Genomic DNA, 21,904 nt, shown 5'->3' on the forward strand with positions numbered 1-21,904 from the left:
TTCAAGGTAATTGCAGATTTTGCATTAGCATCTTTGTTTAGGCTTAGCAGAAAGCATTGTGTTCTGTCTGGGAACAGTTTTCTGAGTAGAAGGGATGAAATACAGCTTTGAAGTCAGCCCTGCTTTGAGTAAGAGGTTGGACAGGAGACCTACAGAGATCCCGTTCAGTTAAAGTCGTTCTACGATTGTATGAGCCTAGATAAACTTTTCTATCCTGGCTCAGTTTCCAGGAATAGAAAATGCTATGCCGGTTGCATGCACAAAGCACAGAAAGTAAATTATCCCCTCAGAATATGCTTCAATAATTTTTTTCTACTCTACAGTAAAGGTCCCCAAATGCTGCGACTATGCCGTTCTATTGAAAGAGAATTCTGATAACAGCTTTCAATTTAATAAAGGGAAAAAATTCCTATGTTTGGTTGCTCGAATTCATATCGTTTTCACATTCAGCTTCTTCTTGCATACTTTTCTTGAAATGTATGCATTGAAATTATAAGGATGGGATTTAGAAAAACAACTCTCTTTTCCCTACCTGCAGCTATGACCAAGTTCAGACAAATTTCATGGAGGTAATATTTGTTCAGCTTGGGTTGGCTGTATGAACAGGTGATGAATATCCACCAAAACATCTGCATTGAGAATACCATGGGTATTTCTTCTTTTTTTTTATAATCTGTTTTAATAGAGGTAACTTTTCAATGGGATCTGCTTGAGTGATTTGTCCAGGTAAAAGCAGGTGCTGATACCACAGCTGGCTGCCTAAACGTTTCCTTTGGGTTCTTTTTGGTGAAAGACAAAACTACATGGTTTTATGGAGGGGAGGAAGATTATGGAGGTTTTATGGAGGGGAGGAAGGGTGTTAACACCCTTTGGTATATCATGTGTGTGTTCCAAAGCATTGGTCTACTGAAGACTAAACCAGGATTAGGTTAGTCTGGCAGCTGAGGACTTTATGTAAGATACTGCAAAGATAATTGGACTCCCAATCTCAGGGATTTACCCGGGAGCACACAGCTAGAGTAAAAGGCTGCTGCATAATGGCTTCAAGGGATTCATCTTATTAAAAGAAAATCACTCCCAATCCTTTATTTCCATCACTGAAATCACATACATTTCTGCACTGGATGCTGCTGGTTTGAAAGTCACATTTTAGAGGACTTTGGGAGGACTTTCTGAGACAAGACAGGAAACTGAGTTCTCTCGTGAGTTCAGGTGTGTATCAAACTGCTATCCAGGTGCATAACAGTGATTTTAAGCACACAAACAAGAAAATTGCTTCCTCTCTTTTCCTCAGTGAAATTTTCTCAAGAAATTGCCCCCAGATCAAGCTTGTTTCCTCCATCCTTTCAACATCTTTTTCACCTTCACATCTAGACACATTTGAGATTAGCCAGAAGGAGGTCTCAGTATAGCCATTTGCTCTTTTTTTCCCCACTACCGTGCCAGACTTTTCTTGAGTTACATAGTTAAGGGTGTCAGTGCCTGCGTGTGCGTGATTGTATGTGTGCATTTACCTCTGGGCCACCAAGTGCACATTGAGGCATTACATCAGTTTTTATAAGAGTCACAGTGTCACCCCTAACACTCTGGCCATGCCCCAAAATGGATATTTACATTTCCCCTCTACCATTCTGACCAGGTCTACAACATTGTCCTTAATTTCCCATCTAGAACTGTCACTTAGCAAGATTAAGAACTGTTAAATACCTGTCCAGATGTATCCCCCTCTGTCCCGGGTGAATCAGCTGCAGCACGTACATTTATATTGGCCTTTTCTATTCCTAAATATGAAATTGTAAGATTCAGTGATCACGAGAAGAAAAATCTTGGTCCTATTTCAGTGATTCAAATGGAAGTGCCTAATGCTTAAAGTCAGGGGTAGCACTGTGAACATGGACTTGTTAGGAACCAGCAGCGTGGGAACCAGTGCTATGGGAACAGAAAGAGGAGCAGGAGCAGACTGCTTCCCTGGGTGATTTTATAGCCAAGGTAGAGCTATTTTCACATCATAAATAAGCATGAGGACTGCACAGCTCTTTCTCTGGTGGACACCAGAGGGAGCTGGGTTTACTGGTCTCCTCTTTTCACCCCTTAATTTGATTTGTCCCTGTTAATGGTTAATTTCTGTGTGTTGGGTACCCATGAGAGGTAGGTACTTTTCCTTTGCCATTTATCTGTTATTCTGCTGAGGTGAAAAGGAAAATGTTCCCCATTAGAATGTAAAATGCACTTGGGATCAAAACCTTTGAAACTCATTTCCCTACAGGATTTAAGGTGCCAAAGCTCAGAAAATCTTAAATAACTCTCTGAAAATACATCCCACACAGCTAGAGACACATTCATGTTGTAGCTTTATGAAGAGAAAAGGAATGCTTTGTGTGAATTTAGTTTAGGATATATATAAAAAAAAAAATCCAGAGATGCTTTCCTGCACATCAAAGCGGTCTGGGGAGATAAGGGCAAAGGGCCAGGGGGTGTTATAAGTTTCGATTCTTAAAGCCCTTAGAAAGGACTGCAAAGAAAACGATATTTGTTCCAAATGTGAGGGCTCTGAGTTCCTCAGGTGAATGGCTGCAGGGAAAGCAAGGTAAGCCTGCAAGACCATCTCTGGTTTGGTGGCTTAGTCCCTGCTTTCTTGCTAGCATCACGAAGGAAGTACCAGAAACAATTAAAGCCATGACCTGTGGATATTCCTCCCCGAGCTTGTGACAGTGCATCGACACGGGCTAGGACAGTGCCGTCAGGCTGGCTGCCCATTAAGAAGGACCTATAGCAAGGCAGGACATTAGTTTGTTTAAGAAAAACAAGTTGTTAAGGACACGTTTGAATTTAGCCCTCATCAGTAACTGAACTGCTCCCTTCTTCTGTGCGGTGGAGCTCAGGACAAGGGGTCCTTCTTTCTCCCGCAGGTCACGAACCTCCCTTTCTTTCTGCATTTGCCAAGTGTCACACACACAGGCAGCTTCTCTGGGGTTGCCTTCTGCACTGCACAAATTGTGGTGAGGCTCAGAGGAAGGGTTATTGAATCAAGGGTCTCCCAAGGACAATATGTAAAAGTAATCTGAGGCCCAAAGGGGCCACATCCCTCCCTTCTCTGGGGATATATCACTGCAAAGCAAATCCCTGAAATATTCCTTATATCACATCCACCAGAATGACCTGTTCCCCATGCAAATGTAGGTGTCCTGTCACCTATGAAAAGCATTTATATCAGAAATTAAAATTTGCGGACGTGGGGCTAGTGTCTTGGATGTCTTTCCAGTGTCTTGGATGAATCTTTGGGGTCCTTCACTTTGGCTCTTTGCTGATGTTGTCACATTTAGACTGTGGCAGTGTGGCAAAGGGGAGCCCTCTTTTTCACAGGGGAGATAGGAAGAAAAGAAGAAGGGGAGGGTTTTAGGAATAAGGAAGGAAGAAAATTATCTGAGCTGAGGTGATGTGAGCTGAGAGACCAAAAAACTGGTAGAAGCACTCGTCTGTGAACTTCACTCACTACTAGAAGCTCCTTGGCAGTTTTCCTGCCATAAAATATATATTTATCCACTACTCTCAAGCCTCTCTGCTAAGCCCACACTATATTGAAAGCCCTTTCTATTTTGTCTCTTCACTTGGCAGATTGTGAGCACGCTAACTATGGAAAACAGCAGTGCATCAGGAATCTATTACTGTGTGGCTTCCAACAAGATCGACACAGAAGAGAGGAGCATTGAGTTCTACGTTTCAGGTAAATAACATGAGAGACACTACACAAAATCTAGTTGCTGATGATGATGATCTGATTTACCTTAAAGTTTTATATGGCTGGTGAGTACTCGTTAAAATCTTTGGGAATCCCTGGACGCTGCGTTTGCAGAAAACTCCAAATCACACAGAGTTTGGGCTCTTCACCCCATGCAAGGCCGGGTCCTGTGTCCATGCCCAACTGAGTCTGGCATGTCCAGCATCAGACCTGATGCCTATTTTGCCCTTTTCAAACCGCAGATATAGGCCCTGAGCCTAGCTGCCTACGTCTTAAAGCAACACTCATGACATTTGAGCACTGTCCTCATGAAACCTCTAGCAAAAACTAAGTCCTTTGTAATCTTCCAAAGACCTCAAGCTTCTCCCTGACTCAGGACAATGGTCGATTCCTGATTAAGCCAGTGGACATAGCGAAGGTGAGCAAGGACAATATTCAGACCTAATCCAGGGCTGCTGATATCACCGGGAGTTGTTGTGACATTGGATCTCTGCCTGAGCCATTAGCCTTTCCAGTGCCCTTTAGGGAGGGAGGAGGTGGACATGCTATTTCTCCAAAGAACACAAATCCAAACAAATATCTGCTTAACCTTTTAACACAGAAATTCCTTAGTAGTGAGATCAGGACCTATATGCTGCTTTTAGGAGAGATGGGAGTTTAAAAAAGAGAGGAGTCCAGGGACAGTGTTGTTCAAATGTTTAACTAGACTAAACTGAATCACTTCTGTGCTCACTTTCTGGATGAGTGGATGTTGGCTGGTAGAATTTGCATCAAAATAACACTTTGCAGAACAAAGAGTGCAGGACTGTCCTGGAAGGTAAATGTCCAATTCTCACCACGTAGTTTCTTCCCCACGAAACAAGCTCTGAGGGTGAAGCTCACTATTGACAGTGCTGTGCTCTCCCCTGACTCTCTTGCATCCTGTGTTGTTTGACTCCATTGCTCTAAAGCATTTCAGCACATTTCAAATTGAGCGAAGCAAAAATGTGCTCACTAAACCTTGTTGCCATTCTTATTACACAGAAGTGCTAATAGGAAAAATGTCATCCAATGATAATGAAGCTGGTGCCATATGGAGGAAAGATTTCACCTCCGATTACAGCTTCTTTGCACTACTGCAATGCCATATGGAGACAGAAGAGGTTTTTAAGCCTCCAGAAGATTTTCTCCCAATCCTAACTCAGCTTATCTAGGATAAAGCCCGTCATGGTGCACTTTTGAGGGATACGGCACAGACATAAGAGGTCCCCAAGATGACCAAGGCAGGCTGAAGATCAGCTATTAATTTTACACTTCACCACTTCCAAGTGAGTCTTCACAAGGGCTTGTTTCTGCTTTGAACTCTGCCAGATATTATGTTTGGATGGGTTTCTCAAAGCAGTATGTTCCCAAGCTATTCACAGTACTTTGTAATACTTAGTGACTAAAACCAATGTTGCGGCAACTAATCTGCAGCTAGAATAAGGTCAGTGTCAAAGGGTTAGGACAATCTATGCACCTCAGAAATACGTTTTCATTTTATGCCTTTCAGAGAAAGACTGTTTTACAGAAAAATACTTCTCAGTGGAAATGGCATAAAATATGTAGGTTCCCCCCCCCCCCGATGAGCTAATATCTCATATTTTTTATTTTAAGACCAACCTGGTAATGTTTTCAGACACAAATGTTTTAATCATGCCTTTTTAATTATAAAAGAAATGAATCACTGGAGGAAATTACTGACAGTGGTTATGGTAGAAATGTTCCTTTTCTACCTCCAGCAGACCAGAAGGTGAATTGGGCTTGGCAAGACAAGATATATTCTTGCCCTTGAAGAGAAGAGTGTGGGACTGTGCCATTCTGGGGAAAAGTAGATGCTGAATGAGTATGACTGACTTTTATAAATTGTATGTTTAAAAATAGTGATGTTCATGGATTATGAAGAAATGAAATCTTTCTAAATGCGGAATCCCAGTCCTAAAATGGGTCATGTTGCAGTGGTAAAAAAAAGCAAGCACCACAGTGACCTCCTCCTTTGCTTCTTTATGTGATGGTCTCTGCTGAGTAATACATGTTACTCCAACAAGTGGCCTGTGTGCCAAAAGAGCTGCTGCTAAAGGTCTGCCTCGCAGAAGGAAAAACAGCACTGTCTTCTAGCGGTTGCACTTGGAGGATGCCAAGTGACTGCCAGGTTACTCTCAGCAGCAGTTGCCATCTACCGTCAGTGTTGGAGGAACACTTTGGGACAGTTTGTCAGATACCAAATGGGGGAGTCCGAAAGCATAAGGCCATAAGCAGGCTGGGTGGGCCAGATTTGCCAAGATAGTAAAAGGTTTCCTGCACATGAATAGAGGGAACGTGTGTTGGGCAGAGGCAATAGACTATCCTGTAACAGCACGCTGTCAGAGATCCTGCCTCAAAATTCAAGTTTTTAGTCTTTCTGATATAGCCACTGCTACAAAACTGACAGTTTGGGGACTTCTTGGCGAGTAATAGGTGAGAAGAAAATCATTTTACAACTGCCAGGCTGATTAATTTTATGTGCACTGAATGTGAAAGCTGACAGCAAAGGCTGGGTTAAGGTTTGAGAGCACACAAGCAATGTGTGGGCCTTTAGGACCACATCTAGCAAAAGTTCCTGGCACTTCACAGTCAGCTACACTCTGTTTTCTGCAAATCAGCTACTGCTTGTGGGACTCCACAGTTAATTCAGCAATTTGCTGACTTGGAAATCTTGATCTCCAGTTATCTCCTACTGACCAACAATATGATGGGTCTTGAGTCACTTTCAAATTTTTTGGCAGGCTTGAGGTTAATTAACCTCCATGTCCCTGCTAAGAAGTCTTGAGGTGCTACAGAGGCAAAACTCCCTTCTTCCCCTAAAAGCCTGCCCCACTGGGTCAAGGTTAAAATGTTTTGCTAGGACACTGTAGAGAGCTACAGAGCTTGAGCAGGTGTTGTCCAGGCTGCACCTGCTCTGTGAGGAAACATCTCTCTTCAGTATGGTGTTTTCATCACCACCRCATTCACTTCAGAAAAATATATTTACCCCAATGGAATAATGAAAACAGCCATTTTGTTCTTCCATTGCAGAGCCCCCTCATAAACTCCCACAGACACTAGAAATAGCACCGATATCTATTTTTAAAGCATTTCTTTGCCAGCAGAATGCATTTCACTGAAAGGTCACCAGGGTTTGGAGATCATTCTGAAACCAAACCATATAAGGGGTCCAGTGAGATGAGAAATCTTATCATTAAGTGACAGAGCTAAAGCCTCTCTAAGCTCTTTCTGCAGATGTCCTGACTGTCAATGGCCCTCTGAAGCTCTCCTAAAGCTGCTCAAGGCAACAGAAACTCCCCTACTAATGCAGTGGGGATGTTATCCCTACTGCCCTGGCCTAAATCTTATTCCAGTATTTCTGGTCTGTCTGTGTAAATCCCTTTTACAGTTTCTTACTGAAATAGAAGCCGTCTCCTAGATATCCTGCCTACTGCAGCTTTGACACCAATGTTCCCATTTAACTCAGATTACTATTTTATCACGGGCAGGAGCAATATGGGCGACCTGTCAGATGCTCAGAACTGCCTCGTGTCATTGCCCACCACCAGTTATGCCCAAAGAGCACTCAAGGCAGCCCACAACCTTTCTGGTGCAGCGAAAAGCTGAGCTGGTATCTCCTGGCGGTAGTTTCTGCCATGAACAAGGATTATTTACCTTCTAATCTCTGGTCTGCACCTTGCGAAGGGCAACTATATGCTACTACTCTAGGTCCCCAGTAAATCAAATCCTAGCACTATATGATTGTACTCCATACAACAAAATGGGATCCCACCCATTTGAAGCCTCTGAACGTTCCTGGAATACAAATGAATTATGATAAGAATAACAAATAATAACAAACGCCCCTTTTCAACTCTTATCTGACTGCAAAAACAACTCAGAAAAATGGAGTTAAAGATTTCTACCAGAAAGAAAATATTGTATTTCAGACATCAGATAAGAATCTGCAATCAGACAGTGGAACAATGTATGAACTGGGCTTTTCTACAACTGCTTGCCACTCTCAATTTGTTTATTCCTGACATGTTTACAGGATTTATGAAAAGCTCTGTGCTGTTTCAGATTGTAGGGCTCACCCTGTATTTTTCTCACTCTCTCTTTTTCATACATGCATATGCCTGCCGGGAGACCCCCCCACCCTGACAGGCACCGCGATGGAATTTGGGAAAGAGCAGAAGTTTTGAATTATACAGATTATTGTGCAAAGCACAGGAAATTAAAACCAATTAATTCCTTGTAAATACAAATGGAACCAGACTTTCTTTTGATTTATGCTGACTTTTTACCTTCCCCCAATGGCTCATTTCCCTATTTTGTCATGGAATCCCGCACAGTCTAGAGTGAAATTCGCTGCTACTACACAGTRATACAATACGAAAGACAAATGTTTGGTAACTGCTGATAAAAGAGAAAAGGCCCCACGGTGCATTCTTTTAGCCGACTTATTAGGAGTCTTATAAAACACTGTATCTGTTCAGAGAGAGGAAGTTAATCACTGCTCAGGTTCAAGATTGTGTAAGCAAAGTAGTCTAAGAGATGAACTGACTTATAACACACTCTCAGAGCTGCAGTTGCTCCCCAGACAATCCAGGTAGGAGGAGGAAAGAGAAAGGAGAGCAAGAGAGACTGATTTTTTTTTCTCTTTCCTTCCACTGTAATGAAAATCAATGAATATTCTATTGGAGCAGAAAGAGCTTCTTGAAAGGCTAACAAGATGGAAGAGAATAGCACAAGTCCCAGCTAAAAATATTCAAAATCCTAAATAAAAAATGTCTGTAGAAGGAACGATAAGAAAAACAAGCCAGTCCTCTGCTCTCAGAATGTTAAGTTGGTAGAAAAAACCCTGCACATGTAAAGTCCAGCAGCAAGGCTGAAACACCGAGCAACCTTCACATTTCAGCTTGCAAATTAACACATAAAATTCACTGAGAACGTACACGAAAATGTCAGAGATCTCTGGGTGCTCCAGCCCATGTTGTCACTGCCAGCGACAGGCAGTGCTTTATACAGGAGCCTTGTTCAAGAGCTGCAGTATTTCCCCCACAGCCATTCGGGAAACTCACCCTGCAAAACAAATGGGGCTGCAAGATGTGAGAATAAATTCTGGAGAAACAGCTTCCCRAGAGGCAGAAGCAAGGGCAAACCAGTACAGCCAAGCTTTAGCTTGCTTTGCATGTTCTGCAGAGCTTCACAGTGTTGTACTCTGGGTAACGTGACCAAGCTCCAGCCTCACCACTTCAGCTAGAATCCCTCTGTACTTTGCCTGAGACCCAGCAATTCAGATCATAGGGGAGTTCAGGCTGGAAGGGACCTCGGGGAGTCTCCTGCTCAAAGCAGGGTCAGCTGCAAGGTGAGGGCAGATTACCCTGGGCTTTCTATAGTCCGATCTTGAAAACCTCCAAGGATAGAAATTGCACATCCCAGGCTACYGAGCTTACTTAAAGACTGAGCCTGACCAAGGATCCATCTAACTTGGTACCACATCTCTTGCAGGAGCTAATAGAAAATACTTAGAAAAGTATATAAGAAATGGGCAAGTAAAGAGGGCACTTTTCCCCTATTTCTCTTCTGAACTTCTAGCAGATGGCACACAGGGACTTCCAGAGATCAGGCAGAGGTTACTCTTCAGTCATGTTTGGCTGGGCTGTATTCTGGACTTCATTTAAACATTTTGAAGGATTCAAGAGAGCTGCTGCCCCTGCCACATACTGTAGTTTTCACTGGACCTTAATTCCCCCTGTTTAGAGAAGTTCTGTTGCCCTCAGACTTTTCCCCCTTCTTGAAAAACATCATCTTGACATGTTGGAAACACAGGACAGCAGACCTGAGGAATGGAAGTATTACACAAGTCAGCTGGAGCATGCAGCTAGCAGTAAGCAAGAAAGAAAGAAACTGAGGCTAACAGAATGCTGCATAAACTAAATCAAAATTCCATGAAAAAGGGAAGAAGAGAGAAATAATTTCCACAGCAGTGGCCTGAGGGGTCTCTTCTCTTTTTGGATCTTTTGTAAAACATTTCTGGTGCCAGTCTTTAAAAACCATGAAGCAAAGCTTATTGGTTCTATTCCAGATGACCTGTGAAGGAGAAAGACTTTTAATCATATTGGAAAGCTCCTCCAGGGCTCTGTATTATATATAATATATGGTGTATTATAAGGCAGATTGGTTATTTCAACAGCCTCACTATTAATCCTCAACTATAGCTTCCACAGTACTTTTGCAAGAGTTTGCAGTGTAAGCCCTTGGCCAGATTCCAGCTCCCATGTGGAATCTGTCAGACTGCAAGTGCAATGCGTACTTGCTCCTCTTTAACTTCTGTCCTTCTCAAAGTACCATCCATTTCATCACAGTTTGAGAAAGCATCTTATTAATAGCTTGGTACTGAAGCAACGATCTGTCAGATTTATTGCAAACACGCCTCATACTCAGAAGGTAATCCAGAGCTAGTCTTCCCAAAGTGTCCCATCCAGGTCCTATGCCTGGGTCTCAGGTAAAATTTATAATGGAGTCTTCATAACTCTCCATTTCAGCTGCTTCAAAATCATGTTCTAACAGACAAGAGGAAGAATCGCAAGGTCACTCTGGTTATCAATGCACTTTCATTCAAGTCTGCTGGGTGGGGAGATCACTGAAACTARCAGAATAAAAATAGGAAAAGAATATGTTTCAGACAGAATTTAATTGCAGGTCTCTGATGGCTAATGCAGTAGTGATAGGAACATGTCTGTTGGCCAGTTTCTGGGATTCTTACTCAGAAATATTTTTGCTTTTCTTCAAAGGGATTCAGTCTGGCACTTCAGGAAAACTGAGTTTTTTCTGGAGTGAAAAGTTACTAAAAATATAGCAAGGAACTGCTGATTCTTTTGTGGATAGATTGGACTTATGCCTCCAATTATTTCTCTATTAAATATTAAGGCCTCAAGGATTTATACATCAGCAGATCAGTTAATCCATTCCGTGAGCAAGTATATACCAATGAGGAACATCTGATGAAAACAAATATTAGCATAGCTGAAATAAGAAAGTATTGGGAAATTGCTCAGTGATAAAGAAAGACAGTGTTACTTCTGAGAAACGTGACTAGGTTTCTTTATTCTTATATAATTATACTTTTAAGCACTGATTGCAGATAGAGAGAGAACATCTCATGAACACACATTTGTCTGCTTGGATAGCAGTCTCTCTTGATTAAACTCTTTTAGTACATTAACTAATTCTATATATAAACTTTCAATTAATTACTCAAAACTATAATGACTAGAATACTCAGGGCAAAATTACCCCACGCCTGTATTGTGACGTGAAAGATACAGTCAGATACCTAAYTCACAAGTACAAGTGCCCGTTTGCACATGCAAATGCAGCTCTCATTAGAATTTGGCTCACCCCATTACAACCACTCTTTGAAATTTGACCATCAAGTTGAAAACAGGCGGCCAAAGTCATTCTCAGATGTGCCTTAATGGTAAACATATTTTCGCTTCCTCCTAGATGTGCCCTTTGGTCTGCAAACAGACCCAAAGATTACGACTATTGTGGGGAACGATGTTCAGCTGACCTGCAGGGCCTCCAAGTACATCTACAGTAACCTGGCCTGGTATTACCCCTCCTCAGAGGTGGCTCTCAGGGACTCAGTGATCAAGAAAATTGACAACTATTCCATTTCTTTGACACTGGTCATTAATAACGTCACAAAGGACCACAGCGGCCTCTACAAGTGCAGAGCGCAAAACCAGCACAACACCACCGACACGCTCGAACAGCACACTCAGCTCCTTGTCAAAGGTAGGTCCTGCCGGGAGAAGATGATAGACGCATTATGAGCAGAAGTGCTGTGCATCTACTGTTCCCTTTGATGCTTTGGGGAGCAGAAGGTGCTCAGCATTTCTCAGGAACAGTCCTAATATACACTTTATGCTCCATATTTGTTTTTTTTTCACATTGCGGAGGGAGGATTGGCACCTAGTCATAGGATTACTCATCCAGCCACTGTTGGTTTTGTATAAAATGTTCACCTTGAGCAGAAAGGAGATTTCAGCAGCATTTTATTTTTCTAACTCAATGCTGGGTGCAGATTTACTGCTGACTGAGGGGAGAAACATCACCCATCATGTTATTAACAGCACAACTCTACCATTTGGGACTGCCACCCTAGATCTATATGACTTTGGTAGAAGACTCCACCCTTCTACAGCCACCAGCATTATGTAGATACCTATGGATACCTATAGATTTGGACCTAGCAGATATAATCACAAATGTTATTGGTCAAATGTATAATCAAGTGACGTGTATCATTTATTTTGGGTAAGTGGAATGCACTTCTTTGCAAGAACTGTATTTTCTTACTTATACCCAAACTCCCAACTCTTTTTTTCCATTTACACAAAAATAGTAACAGTGTAGATCTTGAAGCCTGGTTTCTTTGGATATATGAATATAAAGGGCAGGAAATACTTCTTCCAGGCCTACACTAGCAGAAACTCACTGGCAACCTGTGAAGTTGTTTCTGCTTCACAGTGAAGAACATGAGAGTGATCAGCTCTAGGCCTTCTCAGAAGAAAAAGTGCTGCTGGAATGGGTGAATTTATTCGCGATCTTCTAATGGGGAAGACAAACCCAAAGTACAGAAATAGAGTAGAATTGAAACAAACAGCAGCGAGTCGGGGTACAGAAAACAATACTTTAGAAGCTGAGTTAAACAAAGATTTTTAACTTGGCTTCCCCACTTACATTAATGGGTAATGTGACACCAAAGGGACAGCGATGCTGCAGGGAGCACTTGTCACTTAGGTTAAGACCAAGCCATGCGGTGCTGGCTTCATTCTTGTTTAAGTGAACAAGCCCATTTCCAAGGCGGGCTCATACCCAGTGCAGCCAACAGCACGCTCACAGCGCCTTCCCCCTCCGCACAGACACACGCACGCCTAAAGAAACCGTTCACCCACRGCACAGCTGTGGCCAGCATGGCTCTGATACCTGAGTGGGAAGCGATTTATTTTAAGAAATGGCATGAGCACCTGCCTCTTCCTGAAGTGCGGAGGAAGGCAGAGAGTCTCCCCCTTGCATTAGACACTGCTAATGGTTCGGCTTGGCCCCACAGCTGGGAGCTGAGCCCACCTGTCGGCATCATCTGCCGYGGGGGCACGGGGCTTTCTCTGCACTCTGCATGCAGGTAATTCACTTTCCTCTCCCCTGGCAGATATTTTTATTCATTTAGTCAAATTGCCACCTACACATGACACCTACACATGAGGGCTATGGGAAAAACACAGCTAGACTGGGAACTTGTCCACGGGAGAACTGGAATCCTAATCACATTCTTGTAAGAATTACTAGGCTTTGTTAGTTGTCTGCTACATGTCAGAGAGGCAGTTTTTCTGGAGAACACACATGGAAACACCCCTCCAAGCCAGTTTCCCTWCCCCTCTACAAACTAGCTTTTAGATAATTCTTTTATATGTATTGATATGCATTAGCTACTCTCTTTATTGCAGCTTGTATGTATTTTTTATGCTACACTTGGGGTTTTATTCACTGCTTTTCTGTATTTTTTATAAATGAACACAAAGTGGAGGTAATGTGCTTTTGCGGTAGGCAGATGACTGCCCTCATGATGGAGAAAACCACAAAATCTTTAGATCTGTTTCCTCTTTGCCTCCTCCCTCCTCTCTCTGTATTCACTGCATTTGCTCTGCCCACTCACCGTCCTGTGTTTCTTTCAGAGGATGGGAAACTCTAGGAGGTTCAAGCTGGAGCTGAATCTAAGCTTAGTCAGTTTGAAAATAAGCAAAATGAACCCATTCCTACCATAATATTTGGGGGGGGGGGGTTGCTACCTCTTATCAACCAGTCTTTGCCACTTCCAGCCCAGAAAGGCCACGTGGGTGGTCAAAGGCGAGGAGAAAGCAGAGCTGTAGGAGTTGCCTTCTGAAAACTTACTCTGTGTTTTTTACTTTGTGACTGTAGCAAAGGCCGCACCRTACATTATACAGAACCTCACAGATCTGGAGGTTAACATCAGTGGCAAGATCATTCTGGAGTGCAGAGTCAGTGGAACGCCAGAGCCTCAGATTACGTGGAGGAAGAACGGCTATCCCGTTTCAGCAGCATCAGGTGAGCGCGCTCGCTTCGAGCAAGTGCCACGGGACAGTACGCAACAYGTGGTCACAGACTGCCAGCTTTGCCACAAATACGGGACCTACAGCTCCCTGGCCTCTACCAGCACTGCTGAATCAGGATGGTACACCTGACCCCAGAAAACACAAGCACAAATCCAAAAATATCAGACCACTGCAGTAGTCTCAGCCTGGACTTTGAGGTCAGAGCTGCTGACTGCTTGCAACCCAACGCCTGCTTATGCAGCTGCCCTTTTGCAAGTGGCAGCGTTCGTGCCTGCAGAGTCAGCTAGATACTCTGCATACATTAGCATAGCATTAGTAAAACCGAGGAGGGCAGCATGCTGCTGTTCAGTCTGCTTCTGCAAGACACCACTTTGTGTGCAAAACCGAGTCAGAGTGTATCCGATTGTCAGGTGGGTCTGAAAACCCGAGCCTGAACTATTAGATATCCTTGGCGCCTGATCGGAATATATTGCAGCAAGTCGTTAGGGCGGTCACCCTAATGGTCAGGTCCCTTACTCTGCTCTGGCATATCGCACATCATTTCTTTATTTCCCACAACACAGTAATGAGAAAGTGCTCTCAGCTCAGCTGTACAGAGCTGCCACAGGCAGGGAGCGTGAGCTCCCTTATCTGTGCCTGGAATTCCTTCTGATCTCTCTGTCCTGCAATCTCCTATAAATCAGGGAGAATCCAGTCCTAGTAGCTAGTCCTGTGACTTTAATTTTGCATCTTGAGCGAGGTAGGAAATCTAGGATCATCCATAATTCAGATCAGACTGTTCTGAGCAGAAACTCTTTATAGCTACTGAAATTTTATAAATAATTCTAGAGGAACAAGAATGTAACTCATCCAACCAATGGAAACATAAATAAAATATTTGGAAAAAAMCACCTCAGGGTAAATATTTCAGCACAGTGCATAGCAAGTTATGTGCAGTACTTTTGCTAACAACAACAGGATTCATGGGCAGAACACCCAGCAACTCAAAATGTGCTTCCCTTTTGGATTCAAAGCCCTGTCTGTTCCCCTGTTTCTGCCCCAAACACATTCTTAGTGAAACAGATGATCTCTCCATTTTGTGCCACAGAATCAGGAAAAATAAATATGGAAAAGCCTCACTTAAGTCATACCTAGGCCACATCCCTCTTCCTACTCCGTATCTTGCCCCTGGTTTTCTGTGAATTCAGAATTACTCTCTGCAGTGATTTTTCCAGGGATGTGTCTAATCTGTTTTCGATTTTCCATGTGTTAGAACTGCCATCACTTCCCACAGCCTCCAGAACATCAGCTTTCTCCAAGAGTTTCTCTGAGTTTTCTTTTCTTCCACTGTATCTTGTAATCTTTACTCATGAGGCCACCAGAAAACCCAGCTTCCCACATCGGGCTAGTGTTTGCAGCCCGCAGAGAAGGGAGTAAGATCGTGCCTCCCTAAAGCTTGGGATGCCGGAGAACTCGGCGAGAACCCCACAGCAGAAAGCCCCGCTAACACGCAGTCTCTGCTCATACCCGTGTGAGTGTGAACTACTTTGCCTTAACAGAAGAGCCAGGCGTAATATCAGCTCCAGGCCTGCCCTGAGCCATGCAGCTGAAGCAGAGAGGTACCTGCGCCAGCAGGCTCCTTTCAGGTCCAATCCTGCTCCCATTGCTGTTGATCAGAGCATCCCACTAGCTTCTTTAAAAGTTTCGTCAGGCTCCGTCCGCTCATGATAAATTAACAAACAGCCACGTTTGCTGTTGGTTAAATGATCCCCAAACAATTTATGCAGGTGGCTGAGGAGAAAACAAACGGCAGGGACAGTCGTTGCCAGACCACAGGGAAGAGGATAGCATTAGAGTGGCTCCTACAGGGATCAGTACCAGGCCTGCATGGCTGTGACCTCACTTTCAGTGCTCTGCTTCCTAAAAGCATTTGTAGGCAGATAGATCATTGTGATAAAATTAACCTAAATCCCTCACTACAGGAATTTCCATGGAAAATAATACCCTGGTGATCGAGCGAGTGAAAAAGGATGATGAAGGGCTCTATGAATGCAAGGCATCCAATGACATGGGTCAAGAAAGCACATCAGCCTTTATTAAAATACAAGGTGAGGTCCAAGATAAGGTAAAATGCATATATCGTGTCGGACCGATGAGAACTATTATTTTGTCAAAGTCTTCTGCTAAATTTAAAATCCGGTTGTCCATTTAACCTACAGGTTCTGAGGAGAAATCCAACATTGAAGTTATCATTTTGGTCTGCACTGGCCTAGCAGCTACCCTCTTCTGGCTTCTTCTGACCCTTTTCATTCGGAAACTGAGAAAAGTAAGAGAGCATCCGTATTGTGCAAAGGCTCTGGGATTGGATCCAGTTTAGGCATAGCATCAGAGTTYAGGGCTGAAGTCAAGTCAGTGTGAATGTTTGGGACAGATGGTAAAAAAATGTGCAAAATGTTCCTATAAAAGTTCAATCCAAGATTTCTGCTGATAGTCTCTTAGTCCCTTGACATCTCAAGAGGTCACTTGTACTTGCGAGATTTCTACCCACTTCCTTGGTATCAGAAAATCAGGCTYCTCCCTTTCTATGAGTCTAATTGGCTTGCAAGATTAGGAGACCAAATGAAATCCTTAATGCCCTAAAATGAGGGCTTGATTTCAGCACGTGTCTCATAAGATTTCTCTAAAATATACATAGCAAAGGAGGCCCTGTTTTAAGAACTGTTCTAGGATGTTTGTTCTACAAATGAGCCCAAACCACACAGTTTGTTTTATCTTCAAGGCTCGTTATTCTTTTACCTCCCTTTTGTGGCTTGAAAAAAGTAAAGTTTCAGTARCATTCCAAGGAGCATTTGATAAAATTAATTAAATTTAAGTTTATTTTTCCTAAAACAAACAGTAAATAGAGTGGAAACCATAGGTGTCTGCTCTGAAGCTCACACAGACTACAGTCCCTGTGCTGATCCTTAACACTTGAATAAAATTTCCCCTCATGTTGCAAATACAGTGATTAAATTCACATTTTTTCTCTTTGCATCCAGTTTAAGAGAGTTGTGAACAGTGAATTTCCTATTACATTTTACACTCATGTGCACTGGTCTACAGGTCCCACCAAATCACAGTTTTTCACCAAGCAGCATTAGCAGTAGCAGTTTTCACTAGCTTTTAACTAATTTTGAGTTAGAATAAGCAATAGCTATAAGGGGATAACTGTGGAAAATCAGGCCCCGTGTTTTATCAATTTTAAAGTCACGTAGCATGCTTCTAATTCTGCAAAGCAAAATGCTAATAAACTGCCAAAATGCAGCAGAACGTGCTCAGCAGGGCACCAAGAAGCATAACTCATGGAGTCCCCATAAAAAGCACTGGGTTCCTTTAATAGATACAGGTAGAAGAGAGTGATAGATTTTGTGTCCTCAGAGTGTTTACCAACATTAATCAGTGACTCTTCTGAACACCCGCAAGTGGCAGGCATATATAAACATTTATTTCCCAGATGAAGGAAAAAAAAGAAAGGCAGGAAGCTGAAAAGACGCATCTATGGTTCAGAATAAATTTCAGAGGTAAGACTGGAATTCAGGGAACTCCCCAGCTTGCACTCAGTCTTCTAGATGACAGCTCTCTCCCATTAGAATTGCAGAGTAAATATTGTGAATAATTTCTCCACACCCTGTTTTTAGCCTGATGCTACAGATATTAAAACAGGATACCTGTCAATTATAATGGATCCAGAGGAAATGCCTCTTGATGAGCAGTGTGACCGTCTTCCCTATGACAGTAGTAAATGGGAGTTCCCAAGAGACAGACTGCGGCTGGGTGAGTGGTTTGGGTATTACTATCGTAAAGAATGGTGATTTCTAATGGTCCTCAACTTCAGTAGATCGGTTGTATAATCCAAGAAACAACCTACCATTTAGTGCCAGTGAACTTCCATCCTTGGGGATGAACTGGCAGTGAGGCAAAGAATTCCAGATCATCTTTGTTGGGGTTCAAACTAGAGATTTGGTAAGAGAGGCAAAGATGCCATCTCTCAAAATAGTCATTGCCTCTTCTTGTTCCTTGAAGAAGTGAAGCCAAGYTCTTGACAGAGAAGAAAGGTAGTGTTCCAGGTCCCCGTCCTGTCAAGAGCTTGGCTTCACTCCCACAGAGGACAAGGGGAATGGACATGAATCCTAAACAGCACAGTCTTTCGGTGAGTTTTCTTTGGAAGAAACTCATCAATTCATCAAATATTCAATTCTTTACCRTTCATTTGAACTTGGCTTTGAGTTGTAAAGAACTGTCAGGAAAAATAAGCAGTCATTTTTACAAAATTCTTTTTTTAAAAATGAACCAAATTTCATTCAGTAGGTTGGCACAAGAGATGATGGAGCGAGGAAATGTACCAAATAGACTGTATTTACGCAGGGAACCAGCAGTGTCTGTGTGCAACAGTGTGCGCATGGAATATATGCATATGAGTGTGTGGTACTTTAGCTGGGAAAGATGGARGAAGGAGAAAGAAAGACAAAAATGAAAAAGCACATGGGAGGATGGTGAGTCATAGGGACAAASTGGCAGGACCAGAAAGTCAGATGGTGATGCCCAGTGTGCCCTGCTGCATTGTGGCTCAGAGCCCTCAGAGCACACTAGGTAATATGGGCTGGAAAATTCAAATGAAAGGGAAAATAAGAAAGATTATCGGCTTAAATTCCATTTAATATAGCTTTTATGTCAAATAAATGTCAATAACTGAAGGGTTAAAGGGTTCAGACTGCCTGAATGCCTTGACTAGCTATCTCCATGATTGTGATTCATGATAGATCAGGATTCCACAATTCCATGTTCAACCTGAACTCTGATTTTCCTGGGCTTGGAGATAACTATATGTAATGGTTTTATCCTTAAGTCATTGGTATATATTCAACCTTGCCTCCAGCTGAATCCAGATTTATTTATTCTACTCTGTTCTATCACATACTGTATTGCATTAAAGTCATATGGATATAAACCATAGTGTTCATATACATATACTGCAATATGTGATACAGGCTTCTATTGACTATCGGTCTATGCTGTGCCTGGGCTTTGGAGTCTTGTATTTCTTGCATAGCTGTGAATGCATGTTTCCCTCTTATCTGGTGCAGACTGTCGTAAGACCCCCTTGGCTCATTCTTGACTCTTGCTTCTCTAGGTAAAACACTGGGTCACGGTGCTTTTGGGAAGGTGGTGGAAGCGTCTGCTTTTGGCATTGATAAATCTTCAACCTGCAAAACAGTTGCTGTTAAAATGCTTAAAGGTACATATCCCTCTGAGATTCAGAAGACTCCTCAGGGAACCTGTCGGCAAGAAGCTTTTCAGTTCTCAGCTCCAAACCAGTCCCAAGTTCATTGTGTTCAGAAGGGAGTGGGTTTGCCATATGGGAGCAATTAGTCGTTATACAGTGGATGTTAACGTGTAGGAAACGACAAGCGGGCTCCGTGCTGTGCTGCTGATTAAGTCTTGTATTCCTAGAGGAGGAAAATGGCAGCTTCCAGGTCTGTGGGGTTAGGAGGGAAGCAGATTACGGAATGTAATTACATCGGATAGTCTGAAATTTGGACCTAAGGCTTCRATCACAGCCCTTCCAGATGTAGAACAGTTCAAGGGGTTGAAAAAAAAAGCAATGCCAAGGGAGTGAATTAGGGACAACTTGCTTGCAATTATTGAAATTAAGGAGTGCTTTTACCATTCGGTGGTGGGGAAAGGGTGAACTCGGAGCCTATTCTTTCATATTACATTTACATACAAAGACTCTGCAGACAGCCTATGAATAAATACATCAGCCAGCACATTGACTACTTGGGTTGCAGGTTTTTAGCTGTTCACTTCGGATTTTGTCAAAGGTACAAACGGTGTTCACTGGAGGTCTTTTCATAGCCCAAACTGCTCTGTATTGCTGCTGCATGATGTATTAACCCCTGCAATGCCATAATTCAGGAACTTCTCTTACATCACAGTATTTGGCTTCTGTTGCCAGCTGCCTCTCCTGCTGCTCTGCTACCTCCCATTTCTCTGAAGTGCCAAAATCCATCTGTTTGTCACCTTTGTGGACCTCCTCTGGACCTGGTCTTCCTTCTCTGCATCACTAAACAGATCTTCAGATCACCTTCTCCCCTGCTGTTGTTCATTGCACTCCCATGCCCATTTCCAGATCCTGCCCTGAAAGATCCTAGGAGCCCCTGATCCATCCATACTCCCCTCTCCATCAAAAACTTACTGCCCTGGATAGCTCYGGGTTTTCATTTACTTCCATGCTGTGTTTGTCAGTTGATCCTCATGTCAAATCTACCCTGCCTGCACATACTCAGTAAACTCTGACAATTTCTCCATCTAATTTTATGCCTTTCACCCCCAGAGGAGACAGCGGCCTCCTGCTCTAACCTGGCCTTCCCCAGCTAACATGTCCATAAGTCAGCATTTTCCTCAATAAACCAGATTCTCTAGTGTGAGTCAATCCATTCAGAAAAGAAAGAAAAAAAAAGCTCTGGAGATGGCTGCATTACTGTAATTCCAGCATATCTGTCATTTCCATGAAGTATCTTGGTATCTGTCCTGGGTTGAAGGCTGTATCTTAATGCGCTAGATTATCTGGAGCATTTCAGAGGCTGTTCTGTTTGGATTTTACTAGGCATGTGTCCCAGCTCATGCCAGTATAAATCAGCAGCAATGCCACTGAAGGCAACAGAGATACCCCCATGTACAAAAACTGCTGACTGAAGAACACTTGGCCTTGGAATAGCCCCTTCTTTATGACACATAAGTTGGTGGAAAATTTGTTTATGGAGAATTCTGCAGACCGATAAGGAGGTTAAGTTTGTCACACCAAATGATTTATTAYGTAACTATTTCTTCATTTTTAAATCTTAACATGGTGCAAAGGCAGAAACAGATGATATACAGAGAAAACAGGCCACAGTCCCTTTTATTAAAATCCATTTTGATCATGAGAGTTTTGTAAAGATGTTAGTGGAAACGAGCCAGCATCTGAACTACATATGGCACAGAAAATGGGATAAACTATGAGCAAATGTCTATGTAATTCAAATAGTTCCTTTTCATTCTGGCCTGAGGATGCCTTCCTTCACTTTGGTAGCAAAAGAGAATGAAAGTACTTTATAACTGGCTAACCAGTGCGTTGTTCAGTGTTGAGTTAATGGTTCACAAGCAAATATGGCCCCCTCTGCTTTGCTGGGAAATGTATTTCTTGAGTTGATAAGATCTCACATGATGGAGATTTAGTAATGTTCTGCAAGAACACATACTGCTGTACATTTTCTAGTATATTTTGGGACCCGTCTTACAGATGTGTTGGACTCCTCCATCACCTGCAGTGGAGAGTTGCTCCGTACTGTGGAAAAATAGACTGAGGTGTTGCAAAGAGGTACTGCTAAACTACACATCGCTTAAAAAGGAGGAGCATATTTCTTCTATGTGTTATTGTTGCTTGGGGTGGTTGTTTGCTCCTTTACTAAGCTTTCARAATTCAGTCCTTGCAAAGGCTCTCTGGTGTCTCATTCAGGGGGGTTCTCCTACTGGACAGTAACCCTCTGTAACCCATGCTAGAGAAAGGAAGGGTCACTCAAAAGATAAAGTGTTATTTCACTTCATAAAGGTCAACAACAGACAGTGAAGCGGATGAGTTCTTATCTGTTTAGGAGTCTGAAAGGCAGAGATACTGCAAGTAACCTGGGTGGGTTTCATTTTCAAGTATAAACAGGATCTTGCTGTGTCCTGTTAAAAATATCCTGTTGTGTAAATATGTTTTTGTCCTGTTTATCTTAAGCAGAATGTGCAACTACTAATGAATGCAAGGCTTTAATGTCTGAGCTGAAGATCCTCATCCATATAGGACATCATCTGAATGTAGTCAACCTGCTGGGAGCCTGCACCAAAGCTGGAGGTGAGAAACGTACAGTCTGATAAGTGGTCAGTAAATAAGGAGCAAAGAAGAAACACTTTTCAGATACAATGGAGTTTGGATGTGTCTGTGGTGGATACTCCA

General features: G+C 42.7%; 1 protein-coding gene across 1 annotated transcript in view; it reads left to right on the forward strand.

Moving 5' to 3' along the window:
* Nucleotides 1-21,904, forward strand: part of LOC112975755 (vascular endothelial growth factor receptor kdr-like) — a 103,038-nt gene that overhangs the window by 51,318 nt on the left and 29,816 nt on the right. Inside the window, exons 13-20 of the mRNA XM_026086246.1 lie at nucleotides 3,616-3,724; nucleotides 11,273-11,566; nucleotides 13,751-13,897; nucleotides 15,867-15,992; nucleotides 16,104-16,210; nucleotides 17,562-17,697; nucleotides 19,055-19,159; nucleotides 21,686-21,802. Of these exons, the coding sequence (XP_025942031.1) occupies nucleotides 3,616-3,724; nucleotides 11,273-11,566; nucleotides 13,751-13,897; nucleotides 15,867-15,992; nucleotides 16,104-16,210; nucleotides 17,562-17,697; nucleotides 19,055-19,159; nucleotides 21,686-21,802 (1,141 nt within the window). The remainder of the gene's footprint in view (nucleotides 1-3,615; nucleotides 3,725-11,272; nucleotides 11,567-13,750; nucleotides 13,898-15,866; nucleotides 15,993-16,103; nucleotides 16,211-17,561; nucleotides 17,698-19,054; nucleotides 19,160-21,685; nucleotides 21,803-21,904) is intronic.

The sequence above is a fragment of the Apteryx rowi genome, unplaced genomic scaffold, assembly GCF_003343035.1.
Source record: "Apteryx rowi isolate R43461 unplaced genomic scaffold, aptRow1 scaffold_69, whole genome shotgun sequence".
Taxonomy (NCBI): Eukaryota; Metazoa; Chordata; class Aves; order Apterygiformes; family Apterygidae; genus Apteryx; species Apteryx rowi.